We start from the raw sequence: 21509 nt of genomic DNA, 5'->3' as shown, positions 1-21509 counted from the left end.
AGAATTGAAATTGAAAATTGAAATTGACCTGGTTCCTATTTCTTACCCCTTTTATTGAATTATTAGTACAACATTTTAATGTATCCTTGACGAAGAGTATGATCTCTTCCTACCTTCCCCCCTGTCCTTGTGTGTTGGGGTTGGTGGTGACGTGGTGCTTGGGGTAGAAGAGGAGTGGCTGTCTGCTTAGAGTCGCAGAGCTGCTCTAGGGTGTCTAACCTGTGTAGACAGTAGCTGTAGAGCCGACGAGGCTGCTTCTGTGTGGATAAGCCAGTCTTCCATGTTGCTTGAAGACTGAGAGAGTGATCGGTTTCCTCCATCCTGTGTGAGTGCGAATCGGGGTCACCATTTGTGGGGTACAGGTTATTGGTTCACACTCAGGATGGGATGAAGAAAGGACTCACAATGTGCTCTCTGTATACAAATTGTATTGATGTACAGTGCAGCTTGGTGCTGGGAAGTGGCAGCGTGGTTACAAGCGTAATGTAGAGAGAGCTGGTTGGTGAGGGTGCTCAGAGGACCAGCTTGTGGGTCGTTGCTGCCTGCCGGCGGGAGCGAGTACCGCCAGGCAGGCAGAGGAGGAGGTGTTGCTTGTTGTAGGTCGAAAGAGGGAGTCAAGCCACCACGAGGTCAGGTCTTATATAGCGGAGGTAGGCGTGGCTTAATAGTTGACCTCCGTCATGTAAGGCGACGCTGGTTGACCTAGACCACGAGGCATACACTGGGGAATTCGCGGGGTCGGCTACTCAGCGACAAGCGTTTGTATTAGTGGTGCAGGTAGTGTATTAGTGGTGGAGGTAGTGTATTAGTGGTGCAGGTAGTGTACTAGTGGTGCAGGTAGTATATTAGTGGTGGAAGTAGTGTATTAGTGGTGGAGGTAGTGTATTAGTTGTTAGTATTAGTGGGTGGTATTAGTGGCAGGTAGTATTAGCGTGTGAGGTAGCATTAGTGGTGCAAGTAGTGTATTAGTGGTGGAAGTAGTGTATTAGTGGTGGACGTAGTGTATTAGTGGTGCAGGTAGTGTATTATTAGGAGGTAGTGTATTAGTGGTGCAGGTAGTGTTATAGTGGTGGATTTTGTGTATTAGTGGTCCAGGTCGTATATTAGTGGTCCAGGTAGTGTATTAGTAGTCCAGGTAGTATATTAGTGGTCTAAGTAGTGTAGTAATTCTCCAGGTAGTGTATTAATGGCCCAGGTCGTGTATTTTTTATCCAAGTAGTATATTTTTTAGTTTATTGTACTGTATTAGTGGTCTAGGTAGTGTATTTATGGTCCAGGTAGTGTATTAGTTGTTTACTGTAGTGTATTGTTGATCCAAGTTGTGTACTATGTGTCTACTCTAGGTTATGTTCATCGAGTGACTTGACAACTTCCTCCTAGCACACCAGAATATAAATAAATATATATGTGGTTTCGAGCAAAACTCCGAGAAAAAACGATGTCCGAGACCAAAACCTAGAAAAAAAAATCACAGGTCAAAGTTGAAGGTCAAAGGATTATGTTCACGGTCACAGGTCAAAGATCAAGGTCACAGGTTAAAGATCAAGGTCACAGGTCAAAGATTCAGGTTACAGGTAAAAATTAAGCTCACAGATCAAAGCATTAGTAATGTTAAAGAGAGTTCAATTCTGCTAACAGCGGAAGACGTAAGTAATGTTGTGCTATCGCCTCATCATCAACATCTGTTAATTACCATCACATAATTATCAAAATCAGTTTCTAGTCAACATCAATTTACTAATAACATCACCATCCTTAGTTCATTATGAACATCATTTTATTCTCAACGTCAATTAACTGTTAACATCAGTTCACTGATAACATCATTTCATTATCAACATTATTTCCCTCTCAACATTAGTTCACTATCAACATCAATTCATTATCAACATCAGTTCACTATAAACATCAGTTTACTGTAAATATCAAATCACTATTAACATCAGTTAATTATCTTCGTCAGTTCATAGTTGACACCATTTCATTATCAACATCAGTTCCCTATCAACTTTAGTTCATTATCAACATCAGTTTGTAACACCACCTTTTCTTTATAAAAATACACCCAAATGAATGACACCAAGTTACTCACCAGGTGATTCAATATGTTATTCACGACACGATCACTGAGGTTGCATCTTCCTCAGAGGTGAGCCAGGGTCAGCTGATTTAATAAATACTCACTCGCCTACTACCGACGTACACGCCATCACAATCACAGAAAAAGGTATGTCCCTCAATATTGTCAATGCCTATGGCCTGGCACTTGACATTATTTGGGACCCGCTACTTTCATAAACAGATAAATTGTACCGGGAATTTTCCCCCCACACACTCATCATTCTGTCACTTTATGTAACTTGCTTACAAAACCCATGACCCTTCAGGCTTTTACGCCCTTACTGAATGAGTCATAAAGGCAAGCATGAACTATGCATGCTTCCCAGATGGGCACTGTAAACGCTTCTCTCACACCCAGGGAGGAGCAGTTCTTTTACTACTACTGGACAGGGAAGCTGGGCACTTAAGTGCTATCTCCAAGTGTTACTCACAACACTTCCCTGAAGAGAAATCACAACATATTCTCTCAGAGTGTACCTGTGTATATACCTGCTTCAGTAATAAAGCAGAAACACCCAAAAGTGTTAACATTAAGTCCTGCCACTTAAGAGTTTCAGAACTTAATAAACATAATTAGTGTGATACCAAAACAGCTATCACAAGTTCACTATAACAGCAATTCATTATCAACATCATTTTCACTGTTAACAACATTTCACTATCAACACTAGTTCACTATCAACATAAATTCACGATGAACATCAGTTCACTATCAACATCAGTTCACTGTTGGCATCAGTTGATTATCAACATTTCACTATCAACATCAGTTCACTGTTGACATCAGTTGATTATCAACAACAGTTAACTATCAACATCAGTTCACTATCATCATCAGTTCACTGTTGACATCAGTTGATTATCAACAACAGTTAACTATCAACATCAGTTCACTGTCATCATCAGTTCACTATCAACATCAATTAACTATCAACATGAGTTCACTGTTAACAACACTTCACTATCAACACCAGTTCACTATCAACATAAATTTACAATCAACATCAGTTCACTATCAACATCAGTTCATTATTGACATCAGTTGATTATGAACATCAGTTCACTATCAACATCAGTTGATAATCAACAACAGTTTACTATCGACATCAGTTCACTATCAACATCAAGTCTCTGTTAACATCATTTCATAATCAGATCAGCTTACTATCAACATTAGTACATTATCACATCAGTTCACTATCAACATCAGTTCATTATCAACATCAATTCACTCTCAACATCATTTTATTATGAACATCAGTTTATTCACATCATCAATTCACTATTAATACGAGAAAACTATCAAAATCAGTTCACTATCAACATCAGTTCACTATCGACAGATCCACTGGTGCTGTATTATGGCCAATTCGAGGACGCCGAGGAGCAGCTCAGAGATCTCTCGAGAGTGGCTCGAATTCATCTTGGGTGAACACGAGTCCAGGAGATGCCCGGGGTCTACTGTGGAGGTGACATCTTTCCAGGTGAACCCAGGTAGGTTGGTGTCCCTGTTGTGTTTTTGTGGAATTAGTACCGGTCACCCAAGTCACTCTTACACGGGGTGCGGAGGTGGAAACAGCATTCGCCTCATGTCTTAAAGTTAAATGGTTCGCACTCGGCACGTCGGAGAGTACTATACCTGCAGTGAAACTTTGAACAGAATCAAACATGTAAAATTTATGTTAAAATGCCAGGTGTTAAGTATTGCGTTTGGTTCAAATTCTTCATAGTGTTTAGAAGTTCAGTAAAGGCAGTGTCTGAGGACTTGGTTAGGAATCCCCGTGGAAATATTCGTATCTAGGAAATGTGTTATTTGAAAGTCCTAGAAATAATGAATATGTTTATTTGCTAATTAATCGATTCATGTGGGTTGATGATGAATTTTGGGGGAATTTTCAAGTAGAACCAAGATTTGGAGTAATTTAAATCCCTCACTTTCCACTTTGTAAAAAAATACTGTTTGGTGGTGAATAAAATGCTGATCTTTAGTTGTCCACCGATATTTTTAAAATTTGTATTTTCTTAAAGACTTCATTATGGTAACTTTCGGACACACTGAATAAAACTAAAAAAATAAGTAAATAATGTAGTTATTGACTTTTGAAATAATTTTACCAATTACAGTTTCGGTAAATAAAGCTGATGTACTGAATCTGAGCCCAACACCCATCCCCTAAGGACTGCCCTAGTGCTCTATACGGCCGGCCCCGGAGCCTTGCATCCCTTCCAGGGCCGGTTAGGGAACCCTACATACCCCTAGGGCCAGTCCTGGATTCCTATACACCACCTAAAGACGGAGCTGGTTCCGTGCACCCCCTGGTCCTGGGGCCCTACAAACCCCCTAGGGGCGACCCTGAAGCCCTACATCTTCCTAGAGCTGGTGTATTACTGGGTGTCTATTATACAGTAATATTTATATACATATGGGTTACATACATTACCCACAGTTAAACGATGAACAAGTGTCAAGTAAATACTATCTAGCTCCGAGGCTTCGTGTCATGGCCTGTGACGTGTCTCCAGATCTTCGAGTCACGTCACATGATCCTTCTCGGGCCTATTTGAATAAAAAAAACGGTCCTGGCCAGATTATGTTGCCAAATAGGTATTTATTTTTCACTTACTCACACATGAGAGCCTCCCAGTCTCTTCTCTGTATCTTCTCAGTTTGTGACGTAGGCACCTCACCGTGTTTTACCCCCAACCCCAAGTCTAATATTGGGATCAATTACCGATTGTTATAGTGTAAATAGTAATAACAGAGTAAAGCAAGTGTCCCGTACCTCATACTGCCTCCAAATTAATGTTGTTTATTTTGTTACTACTGCGTCATACACACACGCCACTTCACGAACATTCTCGATTTTCCCTAGCCCCGGTTTTGCCAACCTGTGGTAAGAACATTTATTTATTTCCTGTTTATATCTTTCATGGCCAGTTTGTAAGACTATAATTGCTTCTTTTTTTTTAATGTTCATGAATATACCAGCATGAGGGAGGCTGGGCTTGTCGACCATTGCCCGAAGCGAATGGACTGGTAATACATGATGTCATGTAGCTCTCAATGTCTTTCAAATGACCTCTCTGCACCAAGGCCCAGGCTAGGTTACATTCAGTTGACCAAGGTATCTAACACAGATCACTCGTTTTTACTGAGCCTCCATGTAGTCGCTCCCCTACTCGAAAATGCTACCTGCTCATGGTGTAGTTATTGTCATATCACACTTTAATTCCGATAAAATATTTTTTTATAATAAAAGGAGAAAAGACAATTTGGGTTTAAAACTTTACCCCAAAACAACTATTTGTCTACTTCTGTGATTAACTCCAGCTATTAAAAGGTAGTAGCTGTGTGACTACCCTGCAAGATAACAATCCTACACAAGGTGGCAGCTTAAATGGACCTATATACTGTGGCTCTAAAACCAGCATTAACTGCTAATGACTCAAAGCAATTGGTGAGCAGCTTTCCTTATATCTCTGTTTTGCTCATTTTGATATTCATCAGCGACGTCAACAAGTGGAACTCACGGATTTTACTCTAGAACTTCTAGAATTTTCTTTCAAGATGGCGAGTTGGGTATTTCACAGACCCTCGTCAGCTTCTTACATGCATTTAACATTTTCGACGACATACCGTCACATTAGGGTGTGTCATAGGAGGGAAGATCAGCTAAAACTAATGGCCCATCACTTTTTTGGTAGATTTTAGTGTATATAAACAGAAAATAATTTCAGTTTCAATATTTTGCAACCTTTTGCTAGGTAAATTTTAGCGTGAAATTTATCGAAAATCTAACGTACAGCTGCATTAGTGCATTACAATTAAATAGTGAACATTGCTTTCGATTTCATTCTTTAACAAACCCAACCAACAATATTTTTTTCTGTTTCAGATCTCTGATGCATTTATGTTGATAATATTTGCGATTGCTGCTTGTGTCAGGACGAGGAACCAAAAATCCAGCCATCTCAGCTGATTATCTTGGGTCTGGGAGAGAGCTCCTGAAGTCGGAGCGCTTCACATTGAGAGATGCTTTGAGATAGATGGTGTTTTAACTGTGGCAAATCAGCGTAAAAAGAACCAAAGAACTTACACAAACAAAGACATTGCCAGTGATATGACCAAAGGTCTTGACACAGTGCACTCTGGCTAACGCCTGCCCAAGCCTTCCAGTCATAACAACAGTCAGAAGAAGATTAGTGAGAGGATCACAGCTAGTTAGAAAAGGCAAGAGATATCTCTCTTGGGAGAGGAAAACTTGCAGTTATATGCTTTCGCTGCTAACTGACCAGTTATTTGACATAATTACTTGCAAGCCCAATTGTTTCCTAACCTGAGTTTGACAAAGGATTTAATGTAAACTGAGGCCCACATTCCTGTATTTGCAAGCGGAACTGAAGATTCCTTGCGACCGAACTGGCATTTGTCAAAGCACAGAGAGAGAAGACTGGCAGTATAGGGGTTTCATGATTTCTAGCCAAGATATTCCGAGTCCAAGAGACAGGAGGCTACAGAGAGACAGAAGAGGAGAAGAGTTGTTGAGGAAAAGAGACTTGAGAAGGCCCAGTGGTGTAAAAGGCCGATGATTGGAGCCGGCGCTGATTCAGAGTTTAATGACTTCCCCATGGCTGATCCGAGTGCTGACCAGGAGAATGGTGACTTTGTCCTAACCCAGAAAATAATGATCCTAAAACCTTCCAGGCATAAGATTCGAAATAGGAAAGATAGTCCCTGGAGCATAGTTTCCACAGCATGCGACACCACACTGGTCTCAGAGAAACTGCAGAGATAGCAACAGTTGCCTGGATTGACGGTGGTTTGATAACACCTGATGAGCAGATCAAAACAAAGTAAGGAGAGCTTCCAGGAGAAATTGGTTGTGCAACCTAGAAGAGGAGTTTGATAAGGGATAAAGAGAAAATGGAATCAATTGTTTGTTCTTTGATAGGAGAAGTGATGACACTAAAAGTGTTCATGAAAGTTGGAGATTCTGGACAAGTTGTTCCCTGCCATGGTGAAGGAGGACACTACTCCTGCTGCAGAAACCAGGAGGGAAGCAGCCGTGGTATTTCACTCCAGAGAAAGATGACATCAGGAAACCAGGTGAGATAGTGGCAGATAACATTGTGAACTGGCCTGCAGAGGAACGTAGACCAGACCCTGCAGGCTATTGAGGACAGCACCAACACGAACACAGGGTGGCAAGGGGGGCCGGTACAGTGGATAGAGAGGAAGCTGGTCTGGATTGTTTGTGACCTCTACACCAACGAGTTGCCACTCAGACATCTGACCAGGAGCTGGATGGAAAAGACTTTTTCAAACAACAGATGGTCTGGTCCTTCTTGGCAAGATGTTGACTCTGCCACCGAAAGTTAGAAATAAATCCGAGCTTTGAAAAAAACCAGTTGGCCTCCACTCTGTTGAGCTTGCACATACTGTCATTGACGACCTGAGTACGACCAGTACTATGGTTATATGATTTGCAGTGCCATCAAAACTGGGGTCATGCCTGATAGACCTGCTTACCTATGCAGATAGGTCCAGTCTCACATTCTAGGGGTGGCTCACAACGGCTCATGTGTCTCTGTGGTGAATTTAGGGCCGTCACATCATAAACTGAAAGGGAACCAGCTTCACAACCTGGAGACTTATTGTCCAATTCATCGTGAGTGTCTACTGCCAACGAACACCAAGGTCAAGTCATCGCTCTCCGAGGGTCCGAGGCATGTTCTTCCAGCTTGAGCCCTGAGGAGTCAACCATGAAGGTTGTTCAGATTGTGGAGCAGACTGTGAGGAGATCTTCCTGGTATGCTCATCCTGGAGGCAATTCCTGCAGACAATGCTCTGCAGTAAGGATGAGGAGGGAGAGAAGAGTGGCACAAAAAGATCTTGGATATGAGACTTGAGAGGATCTGGGCATGACGAATCAGTTGGTGATGATTCCTTCAGGGTCAGGAAGACTCCTGAAGTCAATCTAGTGCCAAAAACCCTCACTGATCTCTAGATCTGGATAACATCCAGGCTGGCAGTGTGAGCCCTCTGCCTGCACGCCTCACCCAATGTTCAAGTCAGAGCTTCCTGACAACCCCATGCATGTCCCTGCCTGGCCCTCGACACCCAGAGAGCAGAGCTGCCAGTACAGCAAGTGAGCGAGGCCAGCAGTCACGGTACAGCCAGGAGAGGAGGGAAGGCTACATCCGAGCTCAGGTGGTCAGCAGGGAGGTGATGAGTAGAAACAGAAGCAAGAAAGACATGTTCTCCATGGTGTGCAGCAACACCGGGTCAGTAGTAAAACCGGTTTTGTATTTGATGATTTTGTTTTCTAGTGAATATTAAATTTAATAAATGTGTCAAGATCATTCGTTTCACTATTCTGGATCATTTTCTATCCCAATAAATTAACCTGATACATTTACTTTACTTAAATAAGCCATTAGTGGTGTTGGTAAAAGGGTGGGAATACTGAATTTTCAAGATTTCTGGGGTTAAAATGCATCTACAAAAATAAAATACTTTTTCAAATCTGAAGATATCACATACCCTGCACATAGAACTATCATTAATGCCAGGCCGATTTTTCAAACTCAAAAAAAATTCGCCTGCATGACACACCCTATCAAAAAAATTCCGCCTCATAATATTATCCCTACCGTCACATGCATCAGATAAGCTGGCTTTTCACTTAAAGTGCCTTGTATTATTACTCAAGTAATTATCTTTTATGTTTCTGGTTGACATACAAGTTTATTCATTTAATGCAAATGGATTGACAAGGTTTAATTTTAATTTTATCATATTTGGAAAATTTAATTAATTTAACTGACAAAGAATTGAACAGTTGGTGGACGGTTTATCTATTGCCTTCGTGAAGTCTGATAACTTCATAGCTATTGCCAGAGAGCCTACTGCCACAGTTAACTGTATTGATGATACTGGTGCACTTGGGAGGTGCATGAAGCACATACGTACTGGTTTACATAAAGTCTTTCAACTGAGATTGACGAAAGGTACATGAACTCTACATTTGACGAATTACATCGTGCACACTTTAGGTCTGGTCTTTCGATACCACACCTTTTCAGTATCCTACGGTTCAACCAAGTGTCACTTCGTTGTACTTCACCTACTAACATTTCTTAAAAACATCGCTTCTAGTTAATCACTAACCATGACTACCGCACCAAAGGCATATCAACCAAAGCTCCTCATGTATTAAAAATCTTGCCAACAGGATCAATTGCTGAATTTACAGGGTTGAAAGGCCTGGCCTTAGGGATATAAATCCCTTGCCGGCCTAATCAGGATCTTATAAAAGAGAATAAGAACCATTGGTTTTCAAGGGTAGCAACAACGTTAGAGACGACATCTCTTTACTACAAAAATAATCAAACAATTCAACTCACAAACCACTCACAACAACCAAACTTGGAATTCAAACTAATGGAAACAAAATCAATAAAAAAAGAAAGAACAGGTATTTCCTACGGCTGTTGATGAATCTTTCTCCTAACCAGCACACGGTGGAAAGTTCTGGTAACACTGTGATCCGCTCTCCAGGGAATGTCCCTGGCAGCTTTTCTCACTTGGCGCCGGCGTTGATGGGCGATTTCTTGCCACACTGGAGAGACACCAGGGCACGGACGGTGGATAGAGCGTGGAGGAAGTAGCGATCATGTGGTAGCCGGCGCAATAGCTGGAGGAGATGACCAGAGTTGACAGCCGAATAGTGAAAGACTGGGGAATCAAACCACGATCCCCAGGAACCTCAGTCGAGTACACAACCAGAGTTTGAATTGAACAGCGGGGTGAAGTGCAGTTGTGGTGGTGGCTGGATAGTGTCTGGTGTTCGACGAGGCAGCAGCGACCTTCTCACCTCCGTCTTACCCCCTAGTGGGGCCGGGAACAAGCAAATGAGCGGTGGACAACCATCCCGCTCGTTACAGCCCTTACACAGGGGATGATCCTCATTATTATATAGTCAGTTTTTTACATGTATGCGAAGATGCCATACCGGAATAATAACACCAAAGAAGTGGTAAAGCTTTCATGCGTACTTACATCAAGCAAGGAAGTCACGCAAGTAAGGTCATGATTGCTAATGGTCACGGTTCACAGAATGTAACGAATTTAGGAATAATATGATTGATTTTTGATCATGGATCACTTTACGGTCATCCGAATTAGTCGAACAAAAGAAATTGTTCATGAGTCATTCCCTAGCGACATCAAAACGCAATTATTAAACTCTGGTTGTACTTCTCGTCGATTTGTGTATTTATCTATTTTTTGTGGGATCCTGAGGACAGTTACGCCAGAAAAAGATGGATTTTACCATGATAGATATGATTACAGCATACGCCTGTAATCTTGCACGTCTGGAGTCACCTACACCGATCGCAAGAACCGTTGTACCAACTGACTTCGCAAAGGGTTTACAAAGAGTCTGGCACCATGCCTAAAGAAAATTTTTTATGCAAACATTGCAATAAGAAGGGACATACTATTGAATATTCTTAACAACTCCTACAAGGGGGTAACAAAACCAACCACAAAACCCCAAAGTAATTTTAATACTCAACAAGACTCACCTCAATCCCATTAGGCAATTTGCTAAGACAAAATATGCTGCTGAACCGAAAAGTGATTTGTGGTGTGAATTTCATGAGTCTGCATCACATATCACAAGAGACTGTCAAGTTCTCCGCTCGACAAATGAGAGGTACCATAGACAACAGCAACAACAACCACGTCGTCGACGGTATAAACATTCGGAGGAAGACCAGATCCATATAGATCACGACATAGGATAGGTACGCTCGTACCAATACAAAGCGACACTTTTATTGACGCTTAATTAATTGCGGCATTAGCCAAAGAGGAAGTGTTGAGTGATCCGGTGAGAGTCGATAACAAATCACCTCCTAGATATAGATATGGTGTACGCAAATTCTTGCTTTGGCGTCTCTTCACCACAGGTTTCAAGTTAGACCTACTGATACCGATTTCTCCAGAGTTTCTTGTAACCAGCTGGACATTACAGGAGTTGTAACATTAATCCTATGTTTTTAATGGAAGTCACACATCCACAACATTGCTAAAGCTGCCTCCTGAAAGCTGGGAATCTCTACAGATGCCGTAGCTACTCAATCTTGAGCAGTTGCTTCAAGTTTGTAAGGGATCTATTCGTCCTAACTTGGAGTATCGCTATCATATCTGAGGCTCTTCTTCTGTCCAAATTGTTAGATAATCCCTCTTCCCTTTCTCTTCGCCCCAATGTTGCTTTATTTTTTATAGGTACTTTAACTGGCAATGTTCGATGGGTTTGGCATCCTGTGTACCGCTGGCAAGGCATTGGGCTCGTAACACTCGCCTAACCCGCGCTGCCCACCGTTCCTATGTGGATACCGGTCACACTAGAATAACCCGTTATAGTACATCTTTCTTGCCTCAGGCAGCCAACCTGTGGAATACTCTGCCCTTTTCTGTTTCCAGATTAATATAGTATTTTCTCTATTTATAACGTCATTTTTACTTCTTTTTTTCGCCCCCAGTTCCCGTTAGGGGTTAATGACCTATGCCCGGGTTGGCTGTTTCCCCGTAAAAAAAAAATTCCAGCAGATTTTTGCATATTTAAAGACTTTTTCTGCTAAATGCTGGATTACTAGGTTTACAAACGTCTACAAACATTTAAACACAATATGAAAGATGTCCAACCAAGTCGACATACAAACACAATTCGTGCCAGTACATTCTGTGGCATGTCAGTTTCTTTTCCAATGCTCGCCTCAATTATGAAACTTTTAACCAATTCTACCACTACGAAAAAGGTGAATTAAGAGTCTCAGCACGTCCCCGATCCTAACTAACTCTATCTCCCAGCGTGATTTTAGAAATCTTAACAGTTACTCAGTATTTTCAAAATGAGGAACTAACCAGGTTTCCCATGTGAATCTACATTGTGTTCGATTAGACCTGCTAGTTTAATAGATATCCTCGTTCTCAACAGAACAGATGCACCCATATTATTAAAGTAGGGATTTTGCTTGTGAGATTACCTGTTGTTTTACAGCCTACTTAATTCCCAGTTGGTAGCATTATGCATAACGTACACAAATCAGGCACGAGAGGATGAATCAAATAGCCCTCATGTCAGAGAATGATCATCTTCAATGGACGACTGAATTCCTAAAGTTACTTGCTGACTACAGAAACATTGTAGCTTTACCTGGCGAGCCGTTAGATCAGAAAAATTTATCTTTACATCACATTCCCTTGTTTTTAGTTCCTATGAAGGATGGAGGTTGGCACCGGGTTATTGATTTTTGGTGACTCGACGAAGAAACTATCCCGGATAGTTAGTTACCCAATGCCTGTTCTGAGCGACATTTGTGGGATTTCCAAATTCCTGTCGACGAGAAATCCTGTGAGTTTACTGCATTTAGCACTGCTCTGGGCAATTTTGAATTTTTACACAAGCCTTTTGGGCTTCGAAATGCACTATTGACCTTTCAAAGGATGATTAACACCTTGTTTGGTGATTTGCTCGGCAACATAGTTTATACCTATCTTGATGATCTTATCATTTTAGTAAAACCGTAGTTAGACACCTCGACAAATTATGTAAAGTTTTTGAAAAGCTTTATAAAGTGGAACTTAAAATTAAACCTTCGAAATGTAATTTTTTTAAGTCTAGAATTCAATTCTTTGGACAGTTAGTCGACGGAGAAGGCATTCATACAGTCGACTGAAAAGTTAAAGTCGTTACTCAATTTTCCCGTTGTACAAACGTTGACAAGGTGCGTGGTTTTCTTAGTTTATCAGGATATTACCGTTCATTTGTAAAGGAGCATGCTACGTTAGCTTTGCGCGACTAAGATACTCTTTAAAGGCAGGACTTTTGTCTGGAATAATGAGCATGAGAATAGTTTTACTGCTTTGAAGACAGCACTTACCGAAGAAGCAGTTTTGGCATATCCTTATTAAACCCAACCATTTGCTTTCTGTACCTGTGCTTCAGGACAAGAGCAAGTGACTTTTCCCATGCAGCTGTAAACTTAATGACGCAGACACACGCTATTCAGTAGTGCTTCTGGAAGTGTTAGCTGTTATCTGGTCTCTAAAGAAATTCATACTCGAATTTTGGTTACGATATAACCGTTCATATGGATCATGCGGCAGTGACGAAGTTGTAAAGTGGGAAAAAATCTTTCAGGTAGACTTATACGCTGATATTTGACCATTCAAGAATTCGCCCCCGAATTCAAGTACCTACCGGAAAGAGCGAACGTGGTCGCCGACGCTTTGTCCCAACACAACACAACAACTAGATCCCTTGTGACACAATCATTTATGCTCTAGATTCTGAGGAGAGGCTTATCTACATAAGTTATCTCTTCCATTCAGTAAATTTGAACAACGACAAGACATATTCCACCGCCTCAGGAAGAATGCATAGAACAATGTCACACAAATTGTCGTATCTGACACATTATGAGCGCCGGTACTAACTCTGTACCACATTGTTCCTCAGGGAGGCCATCCCAGGCGTGACACATGCCTTGAAGAGTACCATTACTATTTATTATAAACGGCATAGAAATATTCGTATACAGCAAAATAAGTAAATTTACCGATGACACTGAAATAGGGCGTGCAATTAAATCTGACGAGGACTCCGCCACACTAGAAGAGATCTAAACAAATTTTTCTCATTGTCTGAAAAATGGCAGTTGAAATTTAATGTGAACAAATGTAAAGCACTTAGTGGAGGTGATATTAACAGGGAAACCAGATACCAGATGAACAGCGATGTTATTGAGAAGTCCGACTGTCAGATTTAGGAGTAATGATAAGAAGGAATCTTAAGCCAGTAAATAAGTGTATTTTCTCGAAACAAGGCAAATAAAGCACTTGGGTTCATACAAAGGAGTGTTAGTTACAAGACTAGCAAGGTCATCCAAAATATATCTTGCGCTTGTGTGACCTCACTTGGATTACGTAGTTCAATTCTGGTCACAGTATTACAGAATGGATATAGAATCCTTGGTCAGAATTCAAAGGAAAATGACAAGACTAATCCCGGGCATTAGGAACCTTGAGTACAGAGACATGTTAAAGCATCTTAATTTGCACTCCATCGTGAGACGTAGAGTGAGGGGCGATATGATAGAGGTGTATAAATGAAAGTCAGGGCTAAACAAAGGGGACATTTCAAAGGTACTCAAACTATCCAAACTAGTAGCAATGTTTTTAAATTAGACAAATTTAGATTTAGGCGCGAAATAGCTCAACATTGTTTGGAAATAGAGTGAGTAGTGGACGAGTTTTGTCGCCTGTTCTTATAACTCTTTTATAAGCTCGTCAGATTTAATTACACGCCCTATTTTAGTGTCATCAGCAAATTTACTTATGTTGCTGTCTACGCCGATATCTATGTCGATTATGTATATAGAAAATAATAATGGTCCAAAAAATGAGCCTTAGCGACCTCCACTAGTGACGTTGCTCCAATGGGATTTAGTGCCGTTAATGCTCACTCGCTGTTTCCTGTCCTGTAACCAGGCCCTAATCGATTTTATAATATCTCCTTTAATGCCATGAGCCTCCACTTTTCTTATTAGCCTTTAGTGGGGGACTCTGTCGAAGGCTTTGCTAAAGTCGAGATATACCACATCATAATGTGCCCCTCGTCTACTGACTCGAAAACAGATGAAAAGAATGTTAATAGATTAGTTAAACACAAGTGGTCGTGAGCCCTTCGTGCTCGGTGGCGAGTTCGGTGGTACAGTTTACCGAGGCGTGAAAGTTCGAACGCTCGTGCTTGGCTAGTACACAGCCAACGTCCTGCTGACAGCGTACAACGACATCGTTTTCCAGATGGTGGTGGTTGTTATAATCGCCGATTGTGATTGTTTAATCATGGTCGTGGTTGTTATAATCATAGTCGTGGTTATGATCATAGTCGTGGTTGTTATAATCATGGTCGTGGTTGTTATAATCATGGTCGTGGTTGTTATATTCATGGTCGTGCTTGTTATATTCATGGTCGTGCTTGTTATAATCATAGTCGTGGTTGTTATAATCATGGTCGTGGTTGTTATAATCCTTGAGTCGTAGTTGTTATAATCATGGTCGTGGTTCGTACCGTCATGGTCGTGGTAGTTATAATCATATTCGTGGTTATTTATAATCATGGTCGTGGTTGTTATTAATCATAGTCGTGGTTGTTATAATCATGGTCGTGGTTGTTATATTCATGGTCGTGGTTGTTGTTATAATCATAGTCGTGGTTGTTATAATCATCGTCGTGGTTGTTATAATCATAGTTTGTGGTTATGATAATCATGGTCGTGGTTGTTATATTCATGGTCGTGGTTGTTATAATCATGAATGCGTGGTTTAATAATCATGGTCATTAGTTGTTATAATCATGGTCATTAGTTGTTATATTCATGGTCGTGGTTGTTACCAATCATAGTCGTGGCTGTTATATTCATCGTCGTGGTTGATATAATCATGGTTGTGGTTATGATAATCATGGTCGTGGATTTATTTATAATCATGGTCGTGGATTTATTGCCATAATCATGGTCGTGATTTATTGTAATCATTGTAGTGAACGTGGGCCCTTCGTGCCCAGTGAAAGTTTGAACGCACGTGCTTGGCTAGCGCGCAACCGCCGGAAAGCTGACAGCATACAGCGACATCGTTTTCCAGCGTAAATAAAATGTTTAATTAATGCTTTCCTAAGGAAACCATCGACATGGGACCAGGTTTGTTCCACTCTACGATTTTTTTGTGATTTTTCCACCAAGTTTGATGAAAAACGATTGTGTCGTTTCGGCTGCCCAGAACAGAAACACACACAGACGCACGGGTATTCCTATAGTATAAGAGATAATCATGGTCGTGGTTGTTATAATCATGGTCGTGGTTGTTATAATCATAGTCGTTGTTGTTATAATCATAGTCGTGGTTGTTATAATCATGGTCGTGGTTGTTATAATCATAGTCGTGGTTGTTATAATCATGGTCGTGGTTGTTATAATCATGGTCGTGGTTGTTATAATCATGGTCGTGGTTGTTATAATCTTGGTAGTGGTCGTGATACTTACAGTATCTCATATACTATAAGAAGGAATAGAATAAAGCTTAGAATAATTAATTAAAGAAATATTCGCCATAAGGAGAGGTTAAAATCAAAAAATTTTTATATTTTGAATCACTGATGATCATTCCAAGATAAATTATATTATGAAGAGAAGTGACCTTGATTCTGGTTATATTAGTCACCATCTGCTTAAGTCATCGCCTGTGTTAAGTCATCATAGTCATCATCCACGTTAGTCAGTTTTAGGCCCATCTCACATGACTGACCGACCATCGATGTTCTTTCCTCGCGAGGGTCTTAGTTTTCAATGCGTCTTATTATTTACGCTGGTGGATGTAAGACCTCCTACCCTCACTGATGTAGCTATGGTCAATTTGGTGTTATTCTTGTTTGTAAATGCCTTCTAATCTGTCTCAAGTCTATCTGTCCTGTCTATTGCCATCCCAACTGTCTGTTCGTCTGTGTGGTGTGTGAATGTAAGCCCGTCTGTACTCTTTGTGTCGTCATATCTGTCTGTCTTATCGTTGTTGGCGTGTGTCTGCCTGTTTGTCTAATGTGAACCAGTCAGTCAGCTGTCTGTCTGTCATGTTAGTTGCCATATTGTCTATTTGTGCATGTATGAATCTGTCTATTTTTGTCAACCTCCTGTCTGTTTCACTGTCTATATTAACCCTGTGTCTATTGTAGTCATCTTCTCCATGCATTCCTGTTATCATCTTTTTATCTCTTCTCCTTTTTCATGTACAGTCACCCACAGAAATAAGTATACACTATAGTTGTAAGGTCGCCTGGTAACGTTGAAACTGAGCATCCAGACGCATGATGAAACTCAGCTCCCCCCACCTGTTTCTCTAACTATTTTCTGTTTCCCCTTCTTTATTCTTCTATTTACTCATCTTCCTTCCTTTACTAATCCAAACAACATTAAAAGAAAGTAGGCTAAGGAAAAAAGTGGGGGGAGGAGGAGGGAGCCGTACGATAACTGCAATCGTTGGTTGACAGAGTACAGCGAATTAGGGTGAGCCAATCTGTAGACTTGCATCGTTTTCCAGCGTAAATAAAATGGTTAATTAATGGCTTCCTAAAGAAACCATCGATTTGGGACCAATGTTTGTTCCACTCTACGAATTTTTTGGGATTTTTCCACCAAATTTGATGAAAAACGATTGTGCCGTTTCGGCTGCCCAGAACAGACACACACAAACACAAACAGGCAGACAGACAGACAGACAGACACATGCCTAGTCCTATAGTATATTAGAAGATAAAAATTAATAATAATAATAATTATAATAATAATAACAATAATAACAATGAATAATGATGATAATAATAATAATAATAATAATAATAATAATAATAATAATAATAATAATAATAATAATATTAATATTAATGATAATAATAATAATAATAATAATAATAATAATAATAATAATAATAATAATAGCATAATAATAATACTTAAATAATAATAATAATAACAATTAGTATAATAATAGTAATAATATCAATGAATAATAATAATAATAATAATAACACTAATAATAATTAATAATAATAATAATAATAATAATAATAATAATAATAATAATAATAATAATAATAATAATAATAATAATTAATAATAATAATAATAATTAATAATAATAATAATTAAATAAACTAGTAATAATTAAAAAAAATAATAAAAATAATGATAATCATTATAATAATAATAAAACTAGTAATTAAAAAAAATACTATTACATTTTATGTTCTCCTTTTATTGTATTTCCCACATGTTCTTCTGGTTTCTTGTGAACTGTTCTATTCCCTAATGTTGCCAAGTCTAATATTTCCTCATTTTATTTTGTGCTCCTTCATGTTGTGTTTTCATATGTAACCCAGGGCTCCCACATATTCCTTTTCATCAGGTTGTCAAATGATATATTTTAATGTGGTTAATCATGTTTTTTTACCCAGCATTCTTTAGGCACAGGATAAGATTTTGACTTGAAATTATTGTCAAACAAAATATGATATTGATACCTGTCATTTACATTTCAGAGTTTGGTCAAGTTGGAAGAAGCAGCAAAGAAGCAGGATGAAGGAGTGGGTCTACCTCGGACCCCAAGGATGTCCCGGACGGTCAGTATGTGTGAGACTGGAACTGGCCAGACCCTCAGGCTGCGGGGACCCACATGCTCATGGCCTCGAGGTATCCTGAAGCGCCGCACCCGCTCCCTCAGTGAGTCCCACATTGGGTCTGTCTCTTCCATGGCACCACTAGGGTCTCTGAGTTCCTCTACTGACTTGAAGGTGTTGGAGGACAAGCAGAAAGAGCAGGAGGAAGAGGAGTGGGAAGAGAGCGTTGAAGAGAGTATGTCCTCCAGCCTGGGAGAGAAGAAAAGTGTGCGTTTCAATGAAGTGGTGTCTCGCCAACTTTTCCGAACCAACTCATCAATTTTAGGTCAGCGTGCCAAGAACCAGCGAAAAGCCATGAGAAAACGCAAGTGTCAACAACGTCATGCTTCAGACAGTGATCGGGGAAGCGATCGTGATGTGCACTCGAGTGGTGACCTGAACTCTGCTACCATCTCGACTGACGACGACACCGATGCTACTACTACTGACACCACTGAGGTCTACGATCTTGATGACATCAGTCTTACCAGTGACATCCTCGATGTTAAGAACAACAACATGATTAACAACAGCAGCAGCAACATTCGCAGTAACTGTAGTGACATTATTCAAAGCACTGAAGATCAGAATGAGAAAGAAAACATCAATAATAATAACAAGATCAGTGACCCCAGCAGCAATACTAGCGATGGTTTCCACAACGAGGATGATTCTAATGCTGGATTCATCATAAAAACCAACAAGAAGAAGAAGAGGAAGAGTAAAAAGAAGAATGCTTTTGAACCTTCTAATAACTTCATTTTCCAACTTGACTTGGACAATTAAGAACTTGCGTTGAGAAATTAAATGAGCTACATGTTATGGCTAATAAGACATTGTCCTGTATATTGTATTGCATTTTGTATTTTGTTTTCTTGGAGGAAAACTTAATTTGTGTTAATTGCTTTAAGTTGTACAGATTTGTAAATACATATACAGTACAGCAAATGAATACTGTATGTGCATTATTAATTTCAGTACAGTACCCTGCTGTATAATGTTTTACTTTGTCAAACTACTGTAGTAAGTTTTCATTTATGTGGTATTGCTAGTGCCCTTACCAACATAATTTTTGGTAAATACTTATAAATACTTAATAATGTACGTTCTGTACTGTATATGTAACATTTTGTTGTACCTGTACTGTATTAGTTCCCAAATTTATTACAGTACTGTATACTGATAAATCCCTTCTTATCTTGCATTTTTTGTATTACTCTCCGGTGCTGCCTGTGCTATTGTGTGTTATCTATACCAGTGTTATTTGGTTATCCTAATGGGAGTTAAATTACAGGATTATTAAACCACTTTTGATTTTTGTCTCTTGGTACAATACTTGTCACTCGTCATTAGAATACTTCAGGCATCTAGTTCTAAAGATAATGCTTGGAAGGAAAGTGCTATAAGCATTGATTTATTGACTGAGGAGTTGTTATGGTTTATCACTTATTTTTAATTTTTAAGAGTTAAAACTTTTTAGCCTATACTGTATAAGATATTAAAACAAGAACTGACAGGTTAACACAATTGATATCATAATGCTTATTGGTGGGTTTTAGTCCTTGTAGGGTGCATGGTCACGTTTCTCATTCCAGCAAGGATAGAGGCCAAGGGCCCAGGGTGTAATCTCTTCCATGAGCATTATATTTGAGAATGGATTTTACCTGAAACATGAAGCAGTAGAAATATTTTTAGTGTAGAGTGACTGTATGAACTGTGGGAATACTTTTAATTCATCAATTATAATTGATCTTTGCAATAGAATTAATTTATTCATGTAGAGAATTAATATTATTTTTTAACATGATCATAGGTAGCATTTGCTGCACCATTGGTTAGTCTATTAGAAATTATGACCAAAATATCATTGTGTATGCCTGTTGTACCTAAGTCTTGGTTGAGCTGAAGAGTTGCATTTGATATTGGTGGTAAAGTGTTAGTCTGATGCAAGTGTAAGGTAATGTGACTTATTCATCATTATTAAAAGCTGTGGGAGTATGATACAAAGTTGAACATTTAGAAAGTCTTGTTGGTACAAGTGAATTCAAAGTCATCCTTCACATTGTAGAATTAGAAATTAAGTGTCGGTGAACTATGGGTGGAAGCCGTTTAAGTTATTAACATGTCACACACTGTTGGAGATGACCTACACATACAAGTATGGATGTTTTTAAAAATTGCCAGTGTGATCATGCAGTCAACCTTGAATGCTATTGTAGGTGGCCAGTAATCACACAGTCAATGATTGTGAATGTTATTAAACTTGGCCATTGTTATTGCACAGTCACTCGTGAATGTTATTGTAGATGACTAGTGTGATCTCACAGTCTACCAATAGTTTTGAAAATTACGAATTTGACATCTTCTCTTTTATGTCTCCAGTAAAGCTGTTAGATATTAGTCTTTTAAATGGATTGTGAAAAATATGGTCCTGGAAATTTAGTCATTATGAAGTGTGTTTCATCATTAGCACTTAAAATTAAATGAGTTGAGGAAATCTTATTTAGAATATATGAGTATATTACTAAGGAAATTTTTTTCTCTTTATACATTTAAGGTTCGTTATTTATTCAGTACTAAATTATTGTCTTTGTAGGAAACCAGATACAAACACCTTTCCAGATACGTAACATAATGTGCACAATACATGTACAACTGAAATATATTAAAATTCTTAGTTTACTTTTAAATCCAGTTTTTGATGGCCTTTACTGTGAAAGGTATACATGGCAATATTGTCTCCTGATGAGATCTATCGCTGTTTTCACCATCACTGTTAAAGTACAACTTAAGTACACCTAACATTGAGTGTTATTCTGCCCAGTACAGTATTGTACCTGTGTAGTTAAAAGTAAAATAAATATATTTAATATTTATTATGTGCATTTCTGTATCACCTTGTGAAGTTGTGTTTTATTGCAATTTGGTTGTATTAAAATATTTCTGAAACGTTAAAGAAAGAATGTTGAATAAGGTGAGAATGTATCAGTAATACTTAGGGACATAATGGTTATTGGCATCTGTCATGCCTTCTCCCAAGATGTCCACTCCTCCTCCCTCATCACATTCCTTGGAATTACAAAATTAAGATCCGCATTCAACTTAACA

At 39.3% G+C, this 21509-nt stretch overlaps 1 protein-coding gene across 1 annotated transcript in view; it reads left to right on the top strand.

Annotated features, from left to right (window-relative positions):
• LOC121867247 (protein kintoun-like) overlaps positions 1-21278 on the top strand; it is a 59273-nt gene extending 37995 nt beyond the window's left edge. Inside the window, exon 2 of the mRNA XM_042367104.1 lies at positions 18285-21278. Coding sequence (XP_042223038.1) covers positions 18285-19187 — 903 coding nt within the window. The 3' untranslated portion in view covers positions 19188-21278. The remainder of the gene's footprint in view (positions 1-18284) is intronic.
• Positions 21279-21509: the final 231 nt, after the last annotated feature.

This window comes from Homarus americanus, unplaced genomic scaffold (assembly GCF_018991925.1).
Source record: "Homarus americanus isolate GMGI-L3 unplaced genomic scaffold, GMGI_Hamer_2.0 scaffold6317, whole genome shotgun sequence".
Lineage (NCBI taxonomy): Eukaryota > Metazoa > Arthropoda > Malacostraca > Decapoda > Nephropidae > Homarus > Homarus americanus.
This window is presented reverse-complemented; position numbering and strand designations above follow the sequence as displayed.